This window comes from Rousettus aegyptiacus, unplaced genomic scaffold (assembly GCF_014176215.1).
Source record: "Rousettus aegyptiacus isolate mRouAeg1 unplaced genomic scaffold, mRouAeg1.p scaffold_m13_p_8, whole genome shotgun sequence".
NCBI classification, from domain to species: domain Eukaryota; kingdom Metazoa; phylum Chordata; class Mammalia; order Chiroptera; family Pteropodidae; genus Rousettus; species Rousettus aegyptiacus.
In genome coordinates this window covers 43584248-43608491 of record NW_023416311.1, presented here as the reverse complement: position 1 = coordinate 43608491, position 24244 = coordinate 43584248, and the positions used below count along the sequence as shown (strand labels likewise).

Here is a 24244-nt window from a genome sequence, read left to right as displayed (position 1 = left end):
ACTTGTGTGTAATTCTAGTTGACGTTGCACTCTCATGATAGACAGGAAGAGAGCAGCAGGCATTTCTCATGCACCGAGAGAGCATGACACTCCTGACTGCAGGGTTTCAGGGTCACATGAGACTTCTAGAAGGTTCTAGTGATGCCATCTCATCATCTGCTAGATTCCAGGTAGATGGGTACATATAAATTAATGACTTAAAACCCTATGTCGAAATTTTATCATCTTACAAGCATAAGCCTTTTGTTGGAACATGTATCTTTTGGCAAGGATAAAGAATACCACAGAGTGGGTCTTAATGGTAAGGAGTAAGAAAGAATAAGTTTTGAGGTGTGTGGTAGTGCCCTGAAAGGTGGGAAAACGTGTAGAAATAAAGGAGTTTTAGTTTAATTCTTCTTTGTATCCAGAGGCAGCTCTGCAAATACCATCCTAATGAACCACTGCCTAACCTCTAATCTCATAACACCCTCATAAGGGAAAATGCATGAAAGGCGGAGTTGATTCTATCCTTTTTGATATTTGCCCTTGAGTCTACTTTTGGGGTTCTGAGAACACATGAATGAACATGAACCAGTGAAAGCATTCCAAAGTAGGCCTTTCCAATGACAAGCTAAGCCGGTTACCTTACAGCTTGTATATTTATTGAACAAATACTACTAAAATAGCTAAAATACACTGGGTACTTGTCATGAGTGCATCAGTAAAGATCACATTGTTACAAAAGCCTGCATTTTCAGCAGTACACAACTGCAACTCTACATAAATGCCACAGATGCAGAATACTGTTTTCTTGCTCTATTTACACAGCTGATATACCTATTCTAACAAAGGAGAGAAGAGGAGAAATGCACGAGAAACTCAGGCCAATGGGAGAGCGAGAAGAAAACGAAGTGCAGCGCATGCGTCATCGATGTTTAACAGTCAGAAGCAGAACAGTTCAGAACGGAGCCTGCCCTGTGAAAGGAAGAGCTAAAAGACAGTTATATAAAAATTAAGGTGGGCTTTCAGACTGGCTAACACAACAACATTCCATGAGTAGATGGTATTTCTGATTTGTTTGTTTATTTATCCATTCCATTGGGAGCAAGGACAAAAATGTAAGATCTACGCCTTGCGTATTTAAACTGCCGAAAAAGTGTGCTCTGCCTATTTTTTTTTTTTTTCAATTTTGTAAAGACATTTTTTCCAACCTAATTTTTGGGAAGGGTGTCATTTTCATATTCCTACTCAGATGCCAGTTTTGGGATTTTTTTTTTTTTCCAGAGGGCATTTATTAAAAAAGAGTTTGCCCTTTTCCCCCCCAGTCTTCCAAACAAAAAGAACCAAGAGAGACACCTAAAAACGCCTGTCAAATTATTGCTTTTCTTTCTCTAAGTTAGGCAGGCGAGGCTACTGAAAGGAAGAGATTTGGTAAGTAAATTACAGTTTTGTGATTGCTCCCGCTCCAGTGCCTGCGTGTCCGTGAGTGCCAGCCAATGAGACGTGAGTCTCTTACACTCTCGCTGGTAGCATTCTCTCAACCTACAATGCTGAAGAAGAAAGCCACACTGAAGACACAAGGAAAACAAGTCAATCCAGTCTAGAGAACAACATTCAGGGAAACAGAGTACCAACACCTTCTTAGAACATGGAAATAAAAAATAACTCCATCAGAGCTACCTCGCCAAGGAGCATGTTGAAAGTCCAAAATAGCACCATTCATCAGTGTCTCAGGTCCTGTGGCAGCATCTCGGTCACTTACCACAAGGAAACAATGAGTTTCAAACTACTTCTATACATCAAAAGAGTACATGGATAAAATATAGAGATATACAGACAATTGATGAACATAAACTACTAGGTTTGTTACATCTAAATGAAAAAAAAAAATGGGGACTCTCAGCCTCTGCAAGAAGCAGTCGGGAGCTGTGTGAGTGACAAGGCAGGAGTGGACCGGTTGTGTGAGAGCAGTGGGAGTTTGAGTTGTGGAAGACGTCGTCGTAGAGAACCAGGCCTGAAGGCCCACCTGTAAGGGTTGTAAACGTGGATTCACAGTGTGAAATTCTGAGCGTTTCACTTGAGTCAGAATGATTAAAAACTGGTTTGATGATACCTATTTGTCCACTGTAAATTCTCTAAAGCAAGGCTCAGAGTCCCATAGTTTCTTCTTATACTTGATGATTTACACAGAAAAAAATCCCATATATGATACCATGACCTCATCAATACCCATACACCATATGTAATACAAATGGAGGTGTTATGATTAAAAAGAGTAGAGGTAACTAATTCTTGGGGAGTGGAGTTCATTGCTGCCAAGTGGAGCCAGGGAGGCAGCCTCAGTCTCGTCATTCTTCTTGCGGTTCACTTCCTTTGGGACAGGAAGTCTTCCCTGAAAAGCAGGTGGGCCGAGACACAAACAGACGGACATACACAAAAGAGAGACACAGTTATGCTTCTGAAACCATTTGAAAATCTTTGCCTCTCCCTCCCGCCTTTTATCCTTGAACTCCCGATGTTTTGCAAACAGAGTTTACATATTAAACACAGTTCACCTGAATGTAAATATTAGGTCTGTGGGGGCATGAAGTAATTAAACACTAGCTGCCTTGGCTTCAGAAGAATCAAGTGCGTTTCTAATGGCTATACCCAGCCATGTGAGAGGCGGCATTCTCCAAGAGTCAGGTTTGTGAGGACAGTTTTTAGTATCAGATAGGGCTGGCTGAGAGGTGCTCGTAGGAGTATTAATACATTTTTTAAAAAGTTCAATAGCTGTGGTGGATTAGGGTCATTATTTTCTGACATATAATAAAAATATTTAAAAGCATAGAACCACTTGCACAAAAGTAATTTATGTATGGTTTACTCTATAAGCACCGGCACATTACATGTGGGCCTCATGGTCAGAACCAGAAGTGGAGATCAGAGGTGGAAGAGTGTTTGCGAGGGAAATGGTGGGGCTGCTGGGTGGAGTTATAGGACAGAGGATGGCAGTGTGAACTAAGGCTGAAGAGAGAGATTCAGCTACTTTGGACTGACTGGGGCTTATCCTAAGTCTGTCTTCACAGTCCTGTGTTTCTGAATAGAATAACCCAACCTCAGAGTGACAGGCGATCTGTCCAAAACCCTTGGGGAGAAGCTCACCATTGCAAACAAACAGCAAGAGGACAGGACAAACGAAGCACATTTGGCAAGGGATGATATCAAACAAGACTTGTTTCACCATGAATAAAACTGTATGTCCCAATCAGATATGAAAATACTGATCTGTCAAGTTTCTCTTTTAGACAAATTATTAATAACTGCAGTTTTCTTGAAAAAAAAAAAATGCTTATTGTGGTTTTAAAAGATATTTTTTTTCTTTTTGCTGAGGCCACATGTTCTAACAGGACATTTTTAATAAGCTAATTTGACTGGATATAAATACTTGGATTAAAGTGATAATCTTGCTTTGTGATATGTACATGATCACATTTGAATTTCTTTTTAAGAATTCAGATATCAAAAACTTCTGAACAACTGGACTGAATAAATGTTTTCAGCATCCTTAGGGTGAACTAAATGCAACAGATAATCCAAGTCTAAGAAGTATTATTTACTGTATAGAGTTTTCATATTAAACATCTGGTATGCCTAAATTTTGTGTTTAAAAACCTCAGACTTTGAGAGCACACAACATTAGTAGGGTGTATATAAAATCCACTCAGTATGTGTACTTTAATGTTCCAGTCTTAGATTGTGATTTAGAGGTTGTTTTGATACCATTAAATACCAATAGGACCAAATCAGAAAATTAAATTAAAATATAATTCATTACTATCACACATTTAAGGATCTAAATAAATTTCCAAAAGCATTATTTTGGGCAGTTCCTTTCAGTTGTAAAATAATTTCAATCTTGAAATTTTAGCATGCAAGTTCAAGATTAAAAAAAAGAAAGAAATTCACTGTAATATTGGTACCTTTAAAATGTTTGTTCTTCCTCCCTCAACAACCAGTTAGTATGGTTCAAAATGTAACAAACTTGGGTTCTGGACAAATGAAGAGTTCAAGGGCTGCTAATTATCACAGGCCAGGAAGGAAAATCGAAAGTTCATAAACATTATTTCGCTCAACAACTACACTTTGTACATGGTTGTGCTTAAAACTTCTAATTTCAATTCAGACTTATTCTGTTCAAAAGTGAATATAAAGAACATTAGTCTGTCTCTTTATTGGTCTCATTCTTACTAACATTTTACCTCCACAGAAAATACACAACGAAATGAAATGAAGAGCTTAGTGGGATCTGGATAATTTGGGGAAAAAAAAAATGTGAAGATTATTTCAAATTAGAATTCACCATTTTTACTAATTTTTCTCTCTTTTGAGGCTCCCAAACATTTATGTCTGTATTTATTATTCATGTTCTGAGTGCGTGATACAGTTTGAGTATACCTATTACACTTTAAGCCTACAAAGATTAAAACAGACAAAAAAACAGCCACTGCCCATCCTACCCTAAATTAACTTATATGGGAGACAAGGAAGTACAAATGGGCAATGGAGACAAGGAAGTACAAATGGACAATGGAGACAAGGAAGTACAAATGGACAATGGCGAGGCAATGGCGTCACTCACACAGGGAGAAATGTTACTGAAGCAGCCTGAGGGGCCATGACCCAAAACATGCTTGTGGGGGAGAGGAGCTCCAGAGGGGTAAGTACCGCACATCTTCTTTTTGGAGGCCAGAATTTACTAGATTTCAATCCTAACCTCCTGTCCCTCATTAAAATAAATTAAAAAATAAAGTTTTTCTGCTCCCTCTGCAAGGATTTTAGGCTTCTACAGCAAGAGGAGAAGGTGTTTTCAAGAGGAGATACAATAACGTCTTACTTCTCCACAAGTGAGGCCTTACAGAACTTCAGGCAAAAATAATCCCACCTTCCTGCTTTCTGAGGAACCTGAATAATCTAGAAGGCTGGAGGAAGGGAAACAGATGTGTCCAGTGGCTCCCACAGACCAGTGCTCTTGGACGCGCCTACAGTTGAGCTACCTCAGGTTGGATAACCCTCTCTGCTGATGGCTATTAGTAGATGAATTCCCCAGTTGCTCAATAATGTGCCTTGGACCAAATAAGTCAGGATTATTTTTCTTATTATTATGCTTTCTTTTTTCTTTTTCTTTCTTTCTTTCTTTCTTTCTTTCTTTCTTTCTTTCTTTCTTTCTTTCTTTCTTTCTTTCTCTTTCTTTCTCTCTCTTTCTCTCTCTCTCTTTCTTTCTTTCTTTTTCTTTTCTTTCTCTATGTGTTCAGTAATTATTTATTGAAAAAAATAACCAATTGCTTTCTTAAGATGTGCTTTTCCAGAAAGAAACTGCTGGAAATAGGACAAATATCTTATGTTTAAGATACTATTCATGTACTTAGAGAGGAAAGAGCTTGCAATAACAGAAGACCTGAATCACAAGATGCATTGTGCCAACTCTCTGGAGCACAACTCATTGTAAGCAAGGCCTAGCACCTGGACTGGCCTTCCAAGAGGAAAGGGAGGCACTACTGACCTCACTGAAAAATTTACTTAATCTTGTTCCTCTGGTCGATATCACCAGTATCAAAGACCTCTGGATGCCTGAATGGGGCAGGAACTAACGAAGACTACAGTCTCCCCCGCACTTTCCATTATCATGTCTTCCCCACTGCTACTCAGGAATTACGCCCTGAGCTGGCCAGTAAAGAATGCTTAGAGTTATACTGCTGATGCCAGTGGTATGATGGTGGTGAGATGATGGGGTGTAGGTGTATGTTAAGTAAAGCTCTAGCGTTTTAGCTCACTTCCACTCCAACTCTACAATATCAGTGCAAATGGATCTCAGGCAGGGCCCAAATCATTTTGTTTACCTATTTTCCTGCCAATGATTTCAACTGTGACCTTCAGAAATTCTCTAAAAAATTAAATGTGATTTAGAATTTTCTTTCAGTGCAAACTGCCAGTTGACACAATCTCTTCAAACTCTGCTTGTCAGTAAAAGAGAATTGTTGAAACCACTCAGGGTAAATAAGAGTTTTTCAAGTATCGAAATAGCTAGAAAGGCCTCATCAATTACACATATGAAATTTTTAAATGTTAATTTTATTTTCAATAGGCTCTATTTTTATTAATTGTAAAATCAGCAAGTCAGTGATAAAAAGTACAATCCTCTTATTTAAGGTCAAATGGACATTTACCTTAACAGGCAAAGTCCAAATGTATCTGCAGTAAAAACTGGTAAATATATTTTTCAATGTTTTTGTTTTTTCCCCCCAGAAATGGTGCATAAATCTAAAATGTAAATTTTATAAATTTTCTTGAGGCAGAGAACTGTCACAGCTAAGATGTCAGAACAAAGAAACATGTTTATAGAAAATATTCTTAAGCATAAAAATTAAAAAGAAGAACATAACAGTTTCTCTTTTTTTTAATGTTCCTTCTGTCTTGTTTCATGGGTAATCTTATCAGACATGCAGGCATTATTACCAGACAAAACTGTCATTATCTTATCCTTTTAAGATATCTTTTAGTTTGAGTAACACATTTAAGTTTATCTTCCCAAGAAGGGAACAAACTAATTAAAAACCTGTAAAATGTATGTTGATTCCATAATCTTATATGAAAATATGCCTTGGACTTTGGATTTGTTAAGAAAGGAAGATAATGTGAACTTTAAGAGTCATAGGATTTTAAGGTGTGACTTTTTTTTTAGTATATGTTATTTCCAAGGTCATAATAGTATCAAATTAATGGATTATTATAGTAGACTATAATGGATATTAAAATAAAAAATGAATAAATTTGCTTTTTAAAAAATTGCTTCTAATTTAAAACAAAAAAAAAATAATAGCTAAGGATCTTACCTTAGGAAGCCTTCCCTCCATTTCTTTGTTTGGAAATGGTTCTTGACTGACCCAGACAGAGAGCTCTGGGTAATAAACCTGTAAGAGACATAAAAGCACACACATTGAGATTAAAAACAGGATCCACTTCGAAACCACAAACGGTCAGTTTAATGAGCTCAATTCTCCTCAATTGTTACTTACTTCCTGATTCCGACTCTGAGCCATGGGGAAGCCCATCAACTTTCAGACTGTTAGTGTTCTTCTGAATGTTTGCTGCACTAAGGAGAGGTTTAGCTCAATGGCCAATAGACTAAGTCCAGTGGAGCGGAGATAGCAATCAATGTTATCTCCAGCATGCCAAGTGGCAGCTTCATGGCATGACTGGCTAAGCAAACTAAGGCACTTGGGGAGGCCTAACTTTCAAAGCAACCCATGATAAATCCCCTTGTAAAATTCCATATTTATGAAACAAATATACCATGTACCCATCAAACACTGTTGGGGTGATCCTAATCATTTATCAGAAGACTCAAAATTATTCACAAAGCGTAAGAGAGGAAAGGAGGAAGCAGCCTGCATTCTCTTCAGCTACTGAGAGAGGGGCAGGAAGATGGGGAGCAATGCCATGAATGATTCAGAGAGTACTAACTGATGAATTTGGGGGTGGGGGCAGCAGCGGGGGCAGGTGGGGGAGAGTGAGTCAAACTGAGTAACTCTTCTTTAAATATACAAAGATTTCTTATCATAATAAGTTTTCTGACCAGCTGTTCTCCATCTCCAATAAAGACAGGCGTAGGGGATTAGGACTTAAATTACAACTACAGATTTAGGTCAGCTATAAGAAAGAACTTGGCATAAGAACTATTGAAGTACTAAGAGAATTTAGAGATGGAAAAAATGCCAAATCTTCTTTAAAAAATTTAGATACAGAATGTAACAACCTAATTCAGGACTAATTCACATTTGATACAGCCTGGCTTGAAGAGAGGAGGAAATTGTTAAGACCCCCTCCAGATCTGATTCTCTAAACGCTATAAATGCTTCACATTTAATAAATAATGGAAAGAATCACACATCATCAATAGTATAACAGACTTACGTGTTGTTTTTGTTTTTGGAAGTACTAGGTGTGATAGCCTAATCACTGGGTTAACCACAACGTCTTCAATGTCCCAATCAATCCATTTGATCCTGAGGTCTGAGGTAGCAAATGTGGATGACTGTGCTTATTCCTGGGATAGTAACATCGCTCTCCTCCAGTAACATTTATGGCACATCCCAATTTACAAAGCAGCTTTGCATACATCACCTAATTTATCCTGATGATAAACCCACGGATATGTCTTATCATTACAGAGATGAGGAAAGTGAAATCCAAAAAGGTCACCCAACTTGCCCAAAGTCATAATTAGTGTAGAACGGAATTGAATTCAAACCAGGTTTCCAGATTCTAAACTTTAGTTCTTCCCTCTACCCTCATGTTCTTGAATTATCCCAGAATGCAAACTGCCTACCCGCCTGTCTCTCAGAATTACTCAAGTTCATAGCCACCACACAGATTTAGATCTTAAATACTTGAGAGTTCATCTTGCAAGAACTGGACCTATTTTCTGACTTTGTACAGGGTCTGCTCTGGCCATGTGCTTCCCCCAACCCCAACCTCCTTCTTCTTGCTCAGCTTTCCTCTCCTCTCACCAGCTCCTTCTGGGAGAATTCTACCATCTACCTTGTTTGGGACAAACAGCCATCCCTGACATTCCTTTTAGCCAGGAATGGGTGAAGAAAACAAAACTGCAATCTAAAATACACAAGCTTAAATCAAAGTCACAGGATACAAAATCCCAGTTGGGGCTTAATTTTAGGAGACCCTAAATTGGGAGCAACTGTAAATTCACTTAATATAAATTGATATAAGATGATTACATTATCTACATTACTACTTTTAAAAGCATGCTTCAAGTACATTAAAAATACTACACACATTAGTGAGAAACGAAGTTCCACTGTAAACCAAAAACATTAAGAAAAATATATGTAAAAACCTAGTAGGCAGATGGATGCAACAAAAAGCAAATTCAAGTACACATTATGTCTGTGTTCTTAAGATTTTCTGTGATATTCTATTTTAACAAAATAACACTCCTTTAGCATTTAACTTCTAGGTTCAAAGCATCAATACTAAAGCCACCCAAGTCTGATTTGTAGAGAAAAAAATAGCTTGCCTCTCAGAAATTATACTTATTATTACAATTTGTTTTTCTAACTTTCCTTTTTTAAGAAAAAGTCAGTGATTTTTTTGCCAAAGAACTCAGGAACATGAGTATCTGATAGCAAAACCCACAACTGAGGAAACTTCCCCACCTACCTCAAATTTGTTCTTTTGAAACATATTAATTTTAGCCACAGATTTGCGAAGGGCATTTCTAATTAGGCATTTTTTAGTGTTTGAGTCATAAAGTAATCATTGTACACTTTAAGAAAAATAAATGCCACTTTGGCCTTGTGGTAAATTCTTCCAGTCTCACTCAGAATCAGAACTTTTGAGCCCCAAATGGCAAGAACAGAGGAGTCTCAGTTACATTCGTAAAACCTGCTTGGCTGGTCTCTAAGAACTGAGCATATACCTGGACATGGTATCTAAACAGAATATTTAAACTTCCTCTTTAGATTTTGGAAAAAGGTGCCGGATTATTGGAATTATGAGATACCTACGTTACAACTTTGTTCTTTCTTATATACCTATGGTGTTTTGAGACTCTAACATGAAGGTCTTAAGAGAAAAGATACACAACAATTTTTACCCTTGCTCTCATATAATTCAGAACACCTTTGTCCGTGCATGCACTCACTATGAGTTTGTGAATCACCTCCAATGTGCTGGATACTGTTAGGTTCTGGGAATTGCGAGAAGAGAAAATAAGAGCTTGCCTTCCAGAAGCTCAAATTGAGGGGGTGGGAGGAGGGTGCAGTAGGGGTGACAGACCCTCTAAAAGATCGTTTTAAAAGTGTGTGCTATGGACTGGATTGTGCCCTGACTCCATTCATATGCTGAAGTTTTAAACACCCAGCACCTCAGAATTTGACTGTATTTAGAGATGAGTCTTTAAAGAGGTGATTAAGTTAAAATGAGATCTTTAGGATGGACCCTAATCCAAGGACTGATGTCCTTACAAAAGGAGGAAATGAGACCACAGACACACACAGAAGGAAGACCACGCAAAGAAACAAAGAGAAGATCATCTACAAGCCAAGGAGAGGAGTCTCAGGAGAAACTAACCCTGTCAACATCTTGACCTCAGACTTCTAGACTCCAGAACTGTGAGAAAATAAAACTTCTACTATTTCAACCCCCTAGTCTTCGTACTTTGACAACCCTCAAACTAATAGTGTGCTTTAAGTGCATCTCACACACACACACACACACACACACACACACACAGAAATGTATAGGTTATGTCAAATGTAATAGCTGTTGGAACATATATCAAATGATAAACAAACGAAACCAACATTACCAAAACATCTAGTAGCACTGTCAACAGAAGAGATGGAGGCAGCAGTGAGTGGATCTGGGAGTGACTCCACAGGCTGCTGTGCCCCAGTATTTTTTACCCAGTCCATCATACTGGGAGCTGACAATGACCCTGTAACTGAGGCTTTTGAGTACTGATAACACGTGTGTCAGAAAATGGGGCTAAGTTGATATGTCTTTCTGGAGTCCTTCTGTTCCTACTGGACCCTGAAACTGTTCACTCTTCTCGGTACTAGTCAACTGCTGCTCCGAAGATGGACCCATGGCTTAAACTGTATTCCAGTCATTCTTTTCTGGATTCAAGTTTCTGTTTTTCATGAAGAACAATTAACCTTTTCCTTTTTAAACTTTACTGAATTCTCTCTCTCTCTGTGGTGGTGGTGTACATCTCAAAAATGTAAGCAATGTGGGCAATCCACATGGAAATACTTCAAAACTGCTGTTGTATTAAACAAGTAAGCCAAAGTGTGTCTTGATCTTCACAAGAGAAGTATGTGTCCTTTTAAAACCGTTTCCATAGAAAAAAAAGCAGCATTTGTTTGTTCTTGCTCAAGTAAAGTCCTCAAAACTCTCTAGAAGACTATTTTTCCAGAAGTGAGAAAACAGAGAAGCAAGCTATACCCTCGACAACTAAGAAAACATGAGCATTTGGAAAATATAAAGGGAAAAATGTTTTATTGTTTTAAATTGCAGAACATGCAAAGGTTTTGTTTGAATTCTGGGATAGTTTGAGTGTTTATGTTTGTCACCGAATATATGAGTTAATGTGCCTTTTTCTACAATGCTATATTTATATCACTGACAACTATGTTTAAAAACAACAGAGCTGACATGAAGAATCACATTTGTTTAAATACACTAATCATGATAGATATGTATTTAAATATCATGAATAAGTCTTAGGTAAAACCAATCTTTTGCTTTCAAGTACACTTAACATAGTTAAACCCTCTGTATATTTAAATCTATAGTTTTATGGTGAAAATGTACTATTTCTTACTGATTCTCTTAAATGTATTGGATGTTTGGCTACTTAAGTTTCAATTGTCTATCACAACATTCAAGTTGAAAACAAAATGCTCATGATTTTTACCTTTTTAAATCTTCCTTTTTTTCGTTTGAGGCTGGTTATTCTCTGGACAATGCATCATAAAAAATTACTTCACTTTTTTAAGTCTGTAAGGTAAATTATCTTGCCAATGGATATTACTTGGTGATCAAATTAGAAAAATAATATGTGGGGAAAATCAGAGCCCATTTCTCCAAAGTCCCCCTAAAATGCAAACTAGATAATTCCTTACATTTTTTGTAACCCCTTTTAAGCTTTTCATTTCAAAACTTGCTATTTATTTTCTAATAGTATGGTCTACGTACAGAATCAATCTAATTGATATGTTTCCTAGCACTTTATACTGTATGTAAAATTTGAATTCTATCTATTTACTACTTGTTTCCCAATTTGTAGATGCCTCTCTTCATTTACAGTATTTCTTTGGGGAAACTGTTATATGAGAATGATTCTCAAAGGCAAAGTCATGGCTTTATTCAGAGCCTAAATACATCACTTACATATATGTTACTTAACTGATTAACATACTTTCTCTGAAACCTACTATGAAGATGTTGCATGGCTTGGTTATTAATGACCATAATTATAATATTATTTCTATTTTTGGTAGAGTTTTCTGTGCTTAAGGAATGCACATACATGGCCTTCTTATGACTTAACAAGGACAGGGTAAGTCACCAATTAGGAAAGTGGACTAGGGCTGCAGGTATCCAAACTGCATAATTAATACTTTAAGCATCAAAGGAGTACATTTCATAATCTCTCTGCCAATTAAAGAGCATGTGTGTGTCTGCACATTTACTATGTCCATGTATCTGCATGTTCTATTCCGCCTAACTGGCACGGAGGTTGTGTAACCTAGCACTGTTATACAAGGGGAATTTACATGCATCTACACACTTAATTTCTGCACATATCCTTTGATGTGGTGCTATCGAGAATCTCCCTCAAGAGCTACTGTGCTCCCAGGTGTTGCTGGTCATGTGAGAGGACAGAATGCAAACTGAAACCATAAATGAGTTACAAGGATCCTTTTCCCTGAACAGCATTATATCAATGATTAGATGGTGCCAAAAGATGATGCACTGTCTCTGGAGACCTAGTCTTAGAGATCTGCCTAACCCTGCGAATGCCGCTTGGAGATGAAGCTAGCAATGAAGGAAATGCATTGCAGTTGGAAGACAAAGAGATAAACGAGCAGAACATCGAGCCATTCAGATAACGTAGGTAATCTCTGCACATTCTAAAAAACAGAATAAAAGCACTGGTGCCTAAGTTGGCAAACATTCTCATTTGGGAACTAGCTGAAACATGCAGTGACCTAATTTAGATACATACGCACACACACACACACACACACGCACACATGCACACACGCACACAGAAGCTAGCTGTGGTAACAATGGGTAATTACAGAGAAAGCATTACAAACACTTAGCCATAAATTCCCTCCTGCCAGAAAGAAAAGGATGGCCTTTTTAGGGCAGTGCTGTATCATAACACCTGCTGACATTGGCTTTTCCACGGCCTGACAGGTCCTTAACCTGCACAAATAGGGGTAAGGAAACAACTGTGGTTCAATAAGGAAGATGGTGACAGCTCACAAACTGGTTAAGCCCACTGGGATTAGCTTTGCTTTAGGTGTGCAGATGCACTATGGGCACAGAAAATGTTCACGTTTTATTAATATTATACAGCAGATTGTTACCATCCAACATTATATGCCAGGCAGGCCAAAGATTTACAATTCTTTACTTTGTGAGATGGGGTGTCTGAAACAAGCTGCAAAGACCTTAATAGTGGAATCTTACAAATTCACACTGCTCGTTGTGAGGCCATCTTGAGAGGCCTCTGATGAATATGTGAAAACCTGACAGCTGTAGAATTTTATTTCTAAATTTCAACTAGGCAGAGAAAAGAAAAGGAAATCTCCTGGCAACAAAATGAAAGTGTTTACATGTGAAATTAATCATCAGCACAAAGAGCTTTCACAGTCACTCTGTTCCACAATATAATATTCTGCCTGTTTGGCTGCTGAGTCTTTTGAAATTTGATTTTTAAGAATAACAGCAAAAATTTTCAAGAAGAGCAATGAATCAAGACAGGAGCAAGCCACGAAAGGTTAACAACACTATCCAACTTTGCTTTTCACCACTATTTAAAACAGTTCGAGATGTGAGTTTTTCAGGGCTTTGATGGCACATGGTTCACGGCAAGGTACAGCAGCAGCTGGGTAATTCAAGCATGGTGAACACAGAGGTTAGCTGCAAACATTTGTGCTGAGAAAACTCCTCCTCTCATACCAGCCTCATTCCTTTCCAAGAAGAACATGCTTAGCACAAAGCAATCCACCTAAAGACTCCATAAATCCAAAAAAGGGAGTTACTGATCGAGGAATTCTCAGATTTCTGCCAAGACGCCCTCCCCTGGGCTGGAGGTCAGCCTGGTACAGTAATCACAGCCAAACTGCGGACTGGACTCAAGGAATAAAGTTCACCACTTCAAATCTAGATTTTAATGGGAGAATTTTCTTTTCAGTTATGAAGACAAAACAAAGTACAAAGAGCTGATAACAGCCCAAAGTAAACCAGAAGAAAAAGTACAAGAGTAAAGCTTGGAAACAAATCCATAAGGGATATCTAAGAAGAGATTTCACTAACAAAGGGAGAAAATAAAGCAGCTTTTGAAAGCTCTGGTTTGAGATTAAGTAGTTTGTGAATGAACAATAAAAAGTAAAGGCCACAAAACAAGATATTTGCTCTTTTCAGCAGAAAAAAAATACTGGCCTTTGTTAACTAGCAGGAAAAAAAAAAAAAGGCCCCTCAGGCATTTAAGCACAGCATAAGTTTTTCCTTGCCCTCATGACCTCAGCAAATATGTTAATAAAATCTTTTACCTCCCTGGAGTGGAACCAGAGTAAATATTTACTTAACACATTTGAGTTCCAAGTCTGGACCACCTTATTCCTTTATATAAATTGGTTTTTATTTGCAATCAAGAGATTAAAAACACTACATTTTGCAATGTTTCTCCTACTTTTAAGGTGAAAGAGGAGAGAAGAAAGGAAGAAAACAATATTGTGGCCTGACACACTAAACTGCACTTGTGAATTTTTTGAACAGTATTCTCTGCCACAAATTAGAGTACTGTTGTTGATATGCTTTCCAATAGTGGACATCTGGAGTTAGCAGGACTTTTCTAAGCACATTCCAAGGTTAATAGGAAACATCTAGACTTGCTTTTATTAGCCGGTTTGAATAATTTTAGGTATGCTGGGTTTCACCTTCAAATAACTATAAGAAGTCTGATTTCTATTCACCAAGAATGCTATTTTTTCCCCTCTTATCCTAAAATTACTGCGTTATCCATTAAAATCGTATGATTTTTTTTACCAGCAACATGGAAGAACAAGTCTTCAAAAATCAGATGTCTTTTGTTAAAACCCTCAATAAAAGGCTAGTGAGATAGCTGTATCTTTATCTATATATAAGTAAGGATTTTGAATTTTTCTTAGTCTAAGTGGATGATGAGTTAGCCAGTTGCTTTTGAGAAGTCTGTGGACATTTCAAAGCATTCCTCTTGCTGACAAGTATAAGACTGAGTTTTCCAGAAAGTGTGCATTTTCTCCCAAAGCGCTCATTCCAAAAGAAACTACTCATTCTTTCCATCAGTGCACCCTCTTCTGCTGGCAGCGGCAAACCCCCTAGCACTTAGTAAAAGTCATTTCACAGTGCAGTGCTTGTCTTGCACTGTCTTGGCCATTTAAAGACCGACACATCTTTACCATCGAACAGCATCATAACAGATCACCAAATTTGGAGAGAAAGTAGTTTCTGTTGTGGGAGGATATAATTAAAATTGGTTTAAATCAGAGGATAGTTGGTTATTTCTTAAAAAGCCTGGTTTTAAAAAAAGGAAAAACAGCCAGATCTGCATCCTCATGCAATAAGTGCTCAGGTCACAAAGAGGCTGCTAAAAGGCTTCCAATAAACTGTCCTCTATGAAAACTGCAAAAGCTACAAGTACAAGAGGAACAGAATAAGATTAGGATAGCTGTGCTCTGTACACCACCTGGCTTTTCAACTCTACTGTGTGGAGCCTTTTTAGTAGGGCTCAGCCGGGCAGTACCATGGGAAGCAGGGAAGACCTAAGGCGGCCAACCAAATCACTAAGGTGTTTCTAGGCTGGGAGTCACGGAAGAAACAAACATCTCAAGAGTTGTGAAGACAACTGCAAAAAGAATGGCAAATTAGGAGGCTAAGTTCCCTGTAAAAGGGATCACATACGCTAACTGACATGCAAAAGACAATAATGGAAACTCAGACTTTCATTAGAGTCCTGACGGCATCCTCCAGAAGGAGAATGCTTCGACCTCAGCTTTTTGTCTTTGTTCCATTGCAAACCAATCATGAAAACTATGCTACTCCAACAGAAAAGAGAACTATAAGTGATACACGGGACTTGTTGGAACCCACACAGGCAGAGTGTGTAAATTTGAGGATCCACAATTTTCTGTGGAAATGCACATAGTTTTTATTTTATTTCATTTCATTTTTTTAATTTTTTAAATTTTAGGCATGTTTTCCAGGTGCCCTCATTTAATTCTTTCAGTGCTGGTTCAAGGATGAAATGCATGAGTATATGTAAAGTGCCGGCAGCGGGATCAGGTACATAAGTAAGTGGATCTAGTTAGCTGTCATTATCATCGTCCTCACCATTCTAGGTGAGAATGCTGAGGGAGAGCAGTCAGGGAGCCTGTCCAAGGTCGCAAAAGCAAAAAAATGGGGACGACAAGATGCACACCCAGTTTCTCCTCTAATAGAACACAGTCTGTCAATATCGATCTCTGTCTCGCTGCCACCAGACATGCCGCCATGAGGCCCCTGAGTGCTGGGGCCAGTTTTCAATTCCCCTAGATGTTGAATATCTCTGCTTAGTGCCTTCGTGATGAACTTGGGATGGACTTCTGACACCTACTGTCAAGAGTAATTTTCTCAAAAATATGTTGTTCTGCTGCCCGTGTTTTTGATAAATAGTTGCCTTTCAAAAATAATTTGCCCAAACAAATAAACAAAAATAGCACTGTCTGAGAGCACAGAGTTTGTTCCTCCACGTTCATGTGTTGTATGGCTATTGAGGAAAGACTGCTCTTAGAGCAGCAACTTCGTCTTCGCTACATTAGGATTCTGGATCTAATTAAACCTAAGCAACACTGGTTATCAGAGTTTTGTCTTTTCTCTGTTTTCCACGGAAGGAAATGTTCAGCCCAATACAAATATCCAGTAATCACGAAAGCTAATTACAAAGGGTGTTTGCTGAGAAGCCAAATCGTTTTACTACAACCCCCAAGTGCACTCTCAAACACTTTCTCAAATGGCCTAGCAGTGGACGATCTAATTCAGAATATCTTTCTTTCATGAGATGCACTTGAAACATGTTCACCATAAGTTTACTTTTCAAAATTTTAGTCAATTTAAAAACAAACTGCTTATAGGAAAATTAAAATTTTATCTTAATCAATGATCTGAAGATAGACAAACCATACACTACATAAAAATAAAAAGTGATCGAGTCGAAGAGAAAGAATGGAAACACTTATCGGACCAGAGAGGCAGTGTGTAAACTACTAAGAATGGTAATTCGGAAAGAAAAACAAATTTAACCTGACTCTACTTGGAAACTCTTAAGTAATATAGTAGAAATGTAGACAGTTCTAAAGACAGAAAAATGGAAAAATGGAGATGGGGTAACAAGCCAATTATTAGTTATTACTATCATGAAGATACCAGGTAACAAATAACAAGGTAAGCGCATTTGATCTCCAGATTACATGTGGAGTACCGCACTTAATCACAAAGTCATATTGCTCCTCTGCCTTTGTCTAAACAACATAAGAACGGCTGATCAATTTAGTAAAAATTCACATTAATTATCAGATGAATTATTTCTATGATGCCAAAGAACAAATTTAATTGAATTTCTGATTGAATTGATTGTGACAGTGTAGACAGTTAAGCCTCATAAAATAAAATTAAAGTTTAAAGAGCAGTCCTCATGCAAAAAAAAAAAAAAAAAAAAAAAAAAAAAAAAAAAGGAGAAGAAATAGGCTTAATGAAGATGAAATGAAAAGATGTGGAGACTTGGCTCCCAGACCTTGGTAACAAGATCAGAACAATTTAAGATTCTATTATCAAGAAGCAAGCAAAATATCCAAGGCCAGGGGCATTTGTGATGTATAATTAGACCCAAGTCTCCACAGGGCAGCATGAAATGGAGACTCAGTTATGGTCCAGAGCATCCAGACTTCGGAAACAGTCAAACACAGGTAATTAAGAATCAAAATTATGAAGATGAGAAGGACTCAGATAAGATGTGGGCAGAACTTCTGATGCTATATTAATTGGATTGGTCGGGTATATAATCTCAATTACCCAATCAATTAATCAAAAAATATGTACTAAGTATTTACTTTCTGTGAAGTATTGAATATTTGGTAGGTAGCTTTCAATCTTATAGAATAAACATCTTATGAAAAAGTATGCCCCATTAGTTTGGTCTGGAAGTGCCAAGGGAGCAGACACATTTTTTCCAAAAAAAGTGTTTTTAGAACTAAGCTACCAAATCTGGGGACATCTATTGAGGAAAGGAGTGGGCTAGATAATTAATTCATCTTTTCGAGTTCTAATTCTTTTAACCACACCAAATGGAAATCCCTGATGTTGCCTGTTTCAAACAGTGGGCCCATTTCCTACATGGTAGTCATTCTTTCGGCCAGTATTAACTGAGTCCCTAAAATGCAGCAGGCACTAAACTAAACGTTCAACCATGTGCTGCCACCACCTCCCCTCTGCCCACTACTCCTCCCCCCGCCCCGGACACTGATACACTGAGGTTCGGCAAATGCCTGGCAAATATTCTAAGAACAGAATTTTAGGTCATGGTCCCACTAAGCCTTTTTAAAAAACACTTACAGCACCTGGTCATCCTAGGTGGTCTCCCATCCAAGTACTAACCAGGCCTGACCCTGCTTAGCTTCCGAGATCACACGAGATTTGGCACGTTCAGGGTGGCATGGCCACAGGCACTAAGCGTTTTGGGTAACTCCTACTGCCACGACTTCGTACAGGGCATGAAACAGTACTTAGTAACAATCTCTTACTTGGGTCATGTTTATAAGTATCTTAGTCAATAGGTTTTATCCATCTAACTACTGACTATAGTTTTTCCTTGAGAGTTCCGAATGTGGGCTGCCAAAGATGCAATATCTTCTCCTGATTTCTACTCTTTCCTGTCTGAGAACGGGTCTGTGTCTGACACTGCCTTTATCCATTAAAAGTGTCCTCAAAACACCTAGACCCATTTTAAACACAGTAACTTGTGTAGCTGTCTCCCTGTTCAGCTACTGGACTGCAGTACTTTTCCCTGCTGGAATGATATCAAACACAATTCAGACAGGAAAGCTGTACCTGCCCCAGTCATCAAAGGACAGTGGTGTGTGATGGTGATCTGAGTACGGGCTGGGAGGGGAGAAGGGAAAAGAGCTAGAACCGGGGAGCCGCACCAAAACTTCTGTGCACATTATGACTCTCCCTCTTGTTTTAATTACTTATTGGTATGAGTCTCTGGCTTGTCTTTTTATTGGCAACGACTATTCAGCTATTCTCCCTTTCTTTCCAATCAATGGCTCTGATTCCCAATTTCAGCTTAAAATGGACAAATAGACCTTCCTTTCATTGGCCACACTCTCATATGTAACTCTTCTTCCTCCTCCTTTTTGAACAGGAGTTACAATTGTATTTTAGTCTTTGACAGTAAAACAGTCTAAAACAAAGGTTTAAAAATATCTCCAGCTAGATAATCCTAACACATTTAAGACAAAAAGCTTAGATCGGAAACCATTCTAAGGTAATACCAAGCAATAATTTTATTTATGAAGATTTCACTACTTTGTGAAACCAGAGCAGATTATACTCTACTGTCATGATTACCTCAGATTGTTGAAAAAAACTGCAAAACTGCTTGAAAAACATTAATAACCTAGCGCATAATGGTATTCCACAGCTAGTGTTTTGGATGTGCGAATCTACCCTGAAGTGAGATTCCTCTTTCAGCAGACCAGACCAAACTAACTTTCTAAATTCTCTTAGGATGGCTTCTGTCTAAACAAGTGTAAAAAAAGGAAACACAGAATTTAGGAATTCTTTTTGTAGCGTGCTTAGATTTCACTTAACTCTCCCCACCTCCCTACGTCCCTAACATTGAGTCTTCTTAAATGTTCAGTGAAAGGGACTTTTCAGTAAATTCACAAACTGTGTTTAAATATTTTATAATTGGAACTGTCACAACTCTGCAAAGTGATGGGCTGTTACTAGTTGTTAATCTCAAGGTGAGCCTCCTGGTTCTGCCCAGAAAAAAAACAAACAGATCTCCATGTATCTGTGACCACTGACTCTTACATTTATTCCACAGACATTCATTCATCACTAAGGATGTGCTAAATTCTGAATAGGTTCTGCAACAGTTATTGGACTGATGCATGAATAAGGGATTTGTTCTAAGGTCTCACTAGAGCATGTCAGTTAAAGTTAGGGGTTTCTTCCACTGTGTAGAAAGAGAATGCTAATCAAACTCACTAGCTGTTCTAGAGTTCTCTCTCAATGATGAAACTTTTCCACATCTAAATTTACTATCCTGCTGGTAGAGGAAAAGGAAAAAAATGAGGCACCGCAGACTCAACTGCTACCGAAGAGAGATGATGCTGAGTTACTAAGGGTCAAGGTTCTTGTTTCAAGTTTCTAATCTTGGCAGGGTAGGGAAAACCCACAGAAATAAGGCAGCTACAGCTAGAACACTATAAATGTGATAAAGTGTACAAAGGAGCATGTAGTTATTTCTGCTGGATATACTGGGGTCTAGAAAATGACTATTTCGTCAGGAGGAGCATTCTTTCTAGGACTGAGTAAGCAGAGGCACAGAAGGAGGGACTCCTGGGACACATTAGAATAACAAGTGGCCTGCTTCCTCTAAGAAAATAAATTCCACTGTGGCTAGAAATAAAGTATTAGTCCACATAGTTCCTACTATGGCTGCCCAGCCACAAAAATTAAATTTACTAAGGTCTAAACACAGTAGTTGAAAAAAAAATTTTTTTAAACTACAAAGTAGAAGTGGGAAGAAAGAATTCAGGGAGCACTGCTTACTTATGTCACTTCTGAGAGACTCAGTGATAAGTCAGCCACATCTGAAAGGGCTAAGAAGAGCTGGTGAAACCATTGCATGTTGAAAATCTTGCACTTGATGCATTCTAAGCTAGGAATCTGTGCTATATCCAGAAGAAATTCCAGAAAAATCCTTTTTGCTCTTCTTGGCTTTCCTCAATTTTTGCATATCATGTGATGAGATCCCCTTTAGATGGTCACCAGATTATTGACCAAATTAGTAAAAGCCTGTAGGCCTCAAATTGTAAACAATTTTATTATGATGATGTAAGTGTTGGCTTGAATTCTGAATAAGTACGTCTGGCTAATCAGGAAGAATTAGAGAGAGAGAGAACCAGCTGTGTACTTGTGGTTGCAACTGATTAATAAATACATGGCTACACCCAGCTAGCCTCACAGAAGGGAAGCGTGGTGCCTCCTCTCGGGCGGCTGGCACGGGAGCAGCACCCTCTCTAGCCAAAAGGACACCTCTGAACTGCTTGGGTTTGTCAGTGGGATTGCTGCCATTTTCTCAAAAGAAAGAGGTTAAGTGTGCTCTCCTTTCCTTTCCAATTCTTTTTACTTAGGGACCTTTCTTCTCTCTATCACTCCACCCAAGCCCAAAGGCAGTGAGAGGCAGCAATAAAGTAAGCTTACATTTAACTAGAAAATGTATGTGTGTGCTCTTTTCCTTTGGGCACAATCAAAAAGCAAAAACCTGACAGGGTTGGAACCTGAGTGAGAGCCTTGGGCTGCCTCTAAGATGCCAGATCAGTGGCCTTCTATGGCTCAACACATCAAGTTCTTGACTTCTAGGCCTAGTTTGTGAGGTCTGCCCTTGACAGCACACAGACCCTAAATGGACAAGGGCATTCCCTACTGCAGTAAAAATGCATTAAGCTCACTCTTGCAAATATACCTTTATAATGCATTCCCTTTTTCTAGAATACACTTCTCTCTCATCTGAATCTACTCAAATATTCTTAATTCTTTATTTACTCAATATTTGCTAAGGACTGGTGCTAAACCCTAGGGATAAAAAGCTTAAGAAGGTATAGTACCTGCTCTAAAGGAGCAAATAGTCCACTTCTAGGCTTCAAATTTTGTGCCAACTTCAATCAATAGTTAATGGTACCTTATGCTGAAGATTTTGAAATCAAATTCAGGATAAACAATGATTGTCAAGGTTGATTAGCAACGTCTGCCATAGGTGTAGCAGGAGTTGGTGACGGCATTCCTAGTCAGCACTCCTGGTCCCCTTATTTCTCAGTATAGCAATGCGACTCCATAGAGGATGCTTCCATTCCTCTTAACTACTCCCAGCTAAAGCACCACTTTATTCATTTATTCTGAGAATGTGGAGGGGGTTGCGAAGGAGTCAAGAGCAAGGGAAGTAAAGGTCGGCTGGCAGCCATCTGAGTCTAGCTTAATTTCTACCTCCTTAAAAAAAGTTTTCCCTTATAATCCCCAGTCCTCAATAGTGCACTCTTCTGCAGCTTATGATTTAGTACTAGATTACATTGCATAACATTGTTTGTTAAGTTTGTCATGCATGTTAGTCTTCCTCCCAGAACTAAAATATAAATCCACTGAGAGCATAGGCGAAAAATGCACTTTCTATAATGCAAAGAACTAAGTACAAATAAAATACTCAAAAATCTCACCAAAAAAACCTTATTCAATTGACATGGGAATAGATGCATAAACCTACCACCAACTCTTCTCAGTCTCTTCAATACTTTCAGACATGGCACCTTTGTCTTCTTGGGATCATCTTCATAATATCACAGAATCAGATTACACTGGAAATAAGTGAGGGCTTTAAAGTCCTGATACCGAGAGGAAAGCTTGTCCTGGATCCCAGAGGGGAATTTTATGGCTGCAGGAAAAGTTGCCATGAGCTTTGAGTACCAGTGCTGGACCACACTTCGAGAGCTAGCATCTCACCAGGTTACTCAGAGTATACACTAAAAGCTGGTCATGGTGAACAGTTGCAAGTCACTCTTTTTGGCAAGTGGCTTTATGGCTTAACCACATTTTTTTTTTTCTACTGTTAATAAATTACAGAAAAAAAAACTAGCTGTGAAAACTAAAATACATTCATTTCAATTTCCTAGATCTTTAAGGACACACATGAATTCTAGTTCACCAAAACTAAACATGATTAAGCCAGTGAGGATGAATTTTAAAAGTCCAACTTAATAGATATTAGCATGCATAGACTAAATAGTTTTGCACTTCTAACATACATTTAACACTTTATTAAGCACTGTATATGAACTTTATAAACCTTCTGGGTGTCTATAATTTAGTCAGTCAATGAAAGAAATGCATATGATCCCACTAACAAACAATGCAGGAGTGTGACTAGTGTTATACCCAGGTTAATACCAAGCCATTGCTAATAACTGAATTTATATTTAGAATTTAGTAGAGAGCCATGTTAATGCTTAAATCTCAAACCATTACAGCTGCTCGTATTTGTCATGCACTAACAGATGAACTTCAGGATCACTGCTATTTTTTAAACCACTGAGATGAGAAATTCTTGAAGCTGTCCCTAGATCAAAATATGTCTAGAAATACCCATTTCTGATGAATGCAGACCCAATAAATGATATTTTTAGTAACCATAATCTCTACAGCTGTGGGCTGAGACTCATGGGTAACCTGTTTTCCAGTTCAAAGCAAAAAAGAAGTTTAAAATTGGAATCTTCTAATACATCTTGATCAACCAAGATGACATAGTCCAAGTATATTCAATACATTTTCCTCTGATATATTCTAATTGGATTTGCTGATAAAATTTCCTTGTCCCTAGTCTTTTCCTGTGTAACAAAGGAATTATTCAAGTAAATCAGGCAAATCCTTCCCACTCCTATATCACTCCAGTAACATTTTAAATAACCAAGATGAATCAGACAAAATCAAGTTTTTTTTAAAGCATAATTATTCAGATAATTATCTCAACCCTCCATTTCACTTTGCCTATGAGGATAAGGCCTTAAAAGCCCTTCCAGCCAGAAACATCACTAAGAAAATATGTGCAAGACCCAGGAAGTCACAGTGTTTCACTCCAAGGCTCCCTAACAGTCTAATGTAGATGAATACTTAACTTATGAAACTAGTAATCTGGAGGTTATTCATTTAGTTTAGTTTTAGAAGTCTATTTTCTTGTTTTAGAAGCATTCATATTAAGATTTAAAATAAAGTGAATTCCTTCTGTGTATTTATAATGATCTGATTTACACACAAGTTCTTAAGAACTGTATGGGTTAAAATAGAACAATACTTTGAATAGCTGTTTATTCCACAATTTCTGCTAAAACACCTTCTCCTCCTTGAATTATCTGTATAGCTCAAAAGGAAGCTGGACTAGGGTTAAACCCTGATAGCCAGCCCATCCTACTAATTCCTCAAACAATTCCCAATTCTCCCCCTTACAATGTGCTGAGAGAGAAGATAGTGTCATATAAAATTACCGTTTTCGGTACTCGTCCGCAACTCCACAATCAAGAATCACTGTGAACAACTTGCAAATTTACATTCCAAAACCCAGTGGCACAGCTACCAATAGGACTGCATCCCTCCACAACCTTTGTCTTTTTCTTTA

The 24244-nt window shown here is 38.1% G+C and overlaps 1 protein-coding gene and 1 pseudogene across 3 annotated transcripts in view; both read right to left on the bottom strand.

Moving 5' to 3' along the window:
* Positions 1–619: 619 nt before the first annotated feature.
* The window catches only part of LOC107506547 (neuronal regeneration related protein), a 29103-nt gene continuing 5478 nt past the window's right edge, over positions 620–24244 (bottom strand). For all 3 annotated transcript variants that reach the window (XM_036225604.1, XM_016137259.2, XM_036225603.1), the window contains exons 4-5: positions 6852–6929; positions 620–2371 (exon numbers count right to left, since the gene is read on the bottom strand). In XM_036225604.1, the coding sequence (XP_036081497.1) occupies positions 2246–2371; positions 6852–6929 (204 nt within the window). In that variant the 3' untranslated portion in view covers positions 620–2245. The remainder of the gene's footprint in view (positions 2372–6851; positions 6930–24244) is intronic.
* On the bottom strand, positions 18399–18517 carry LOC118607624 (annotated as a pseudogene).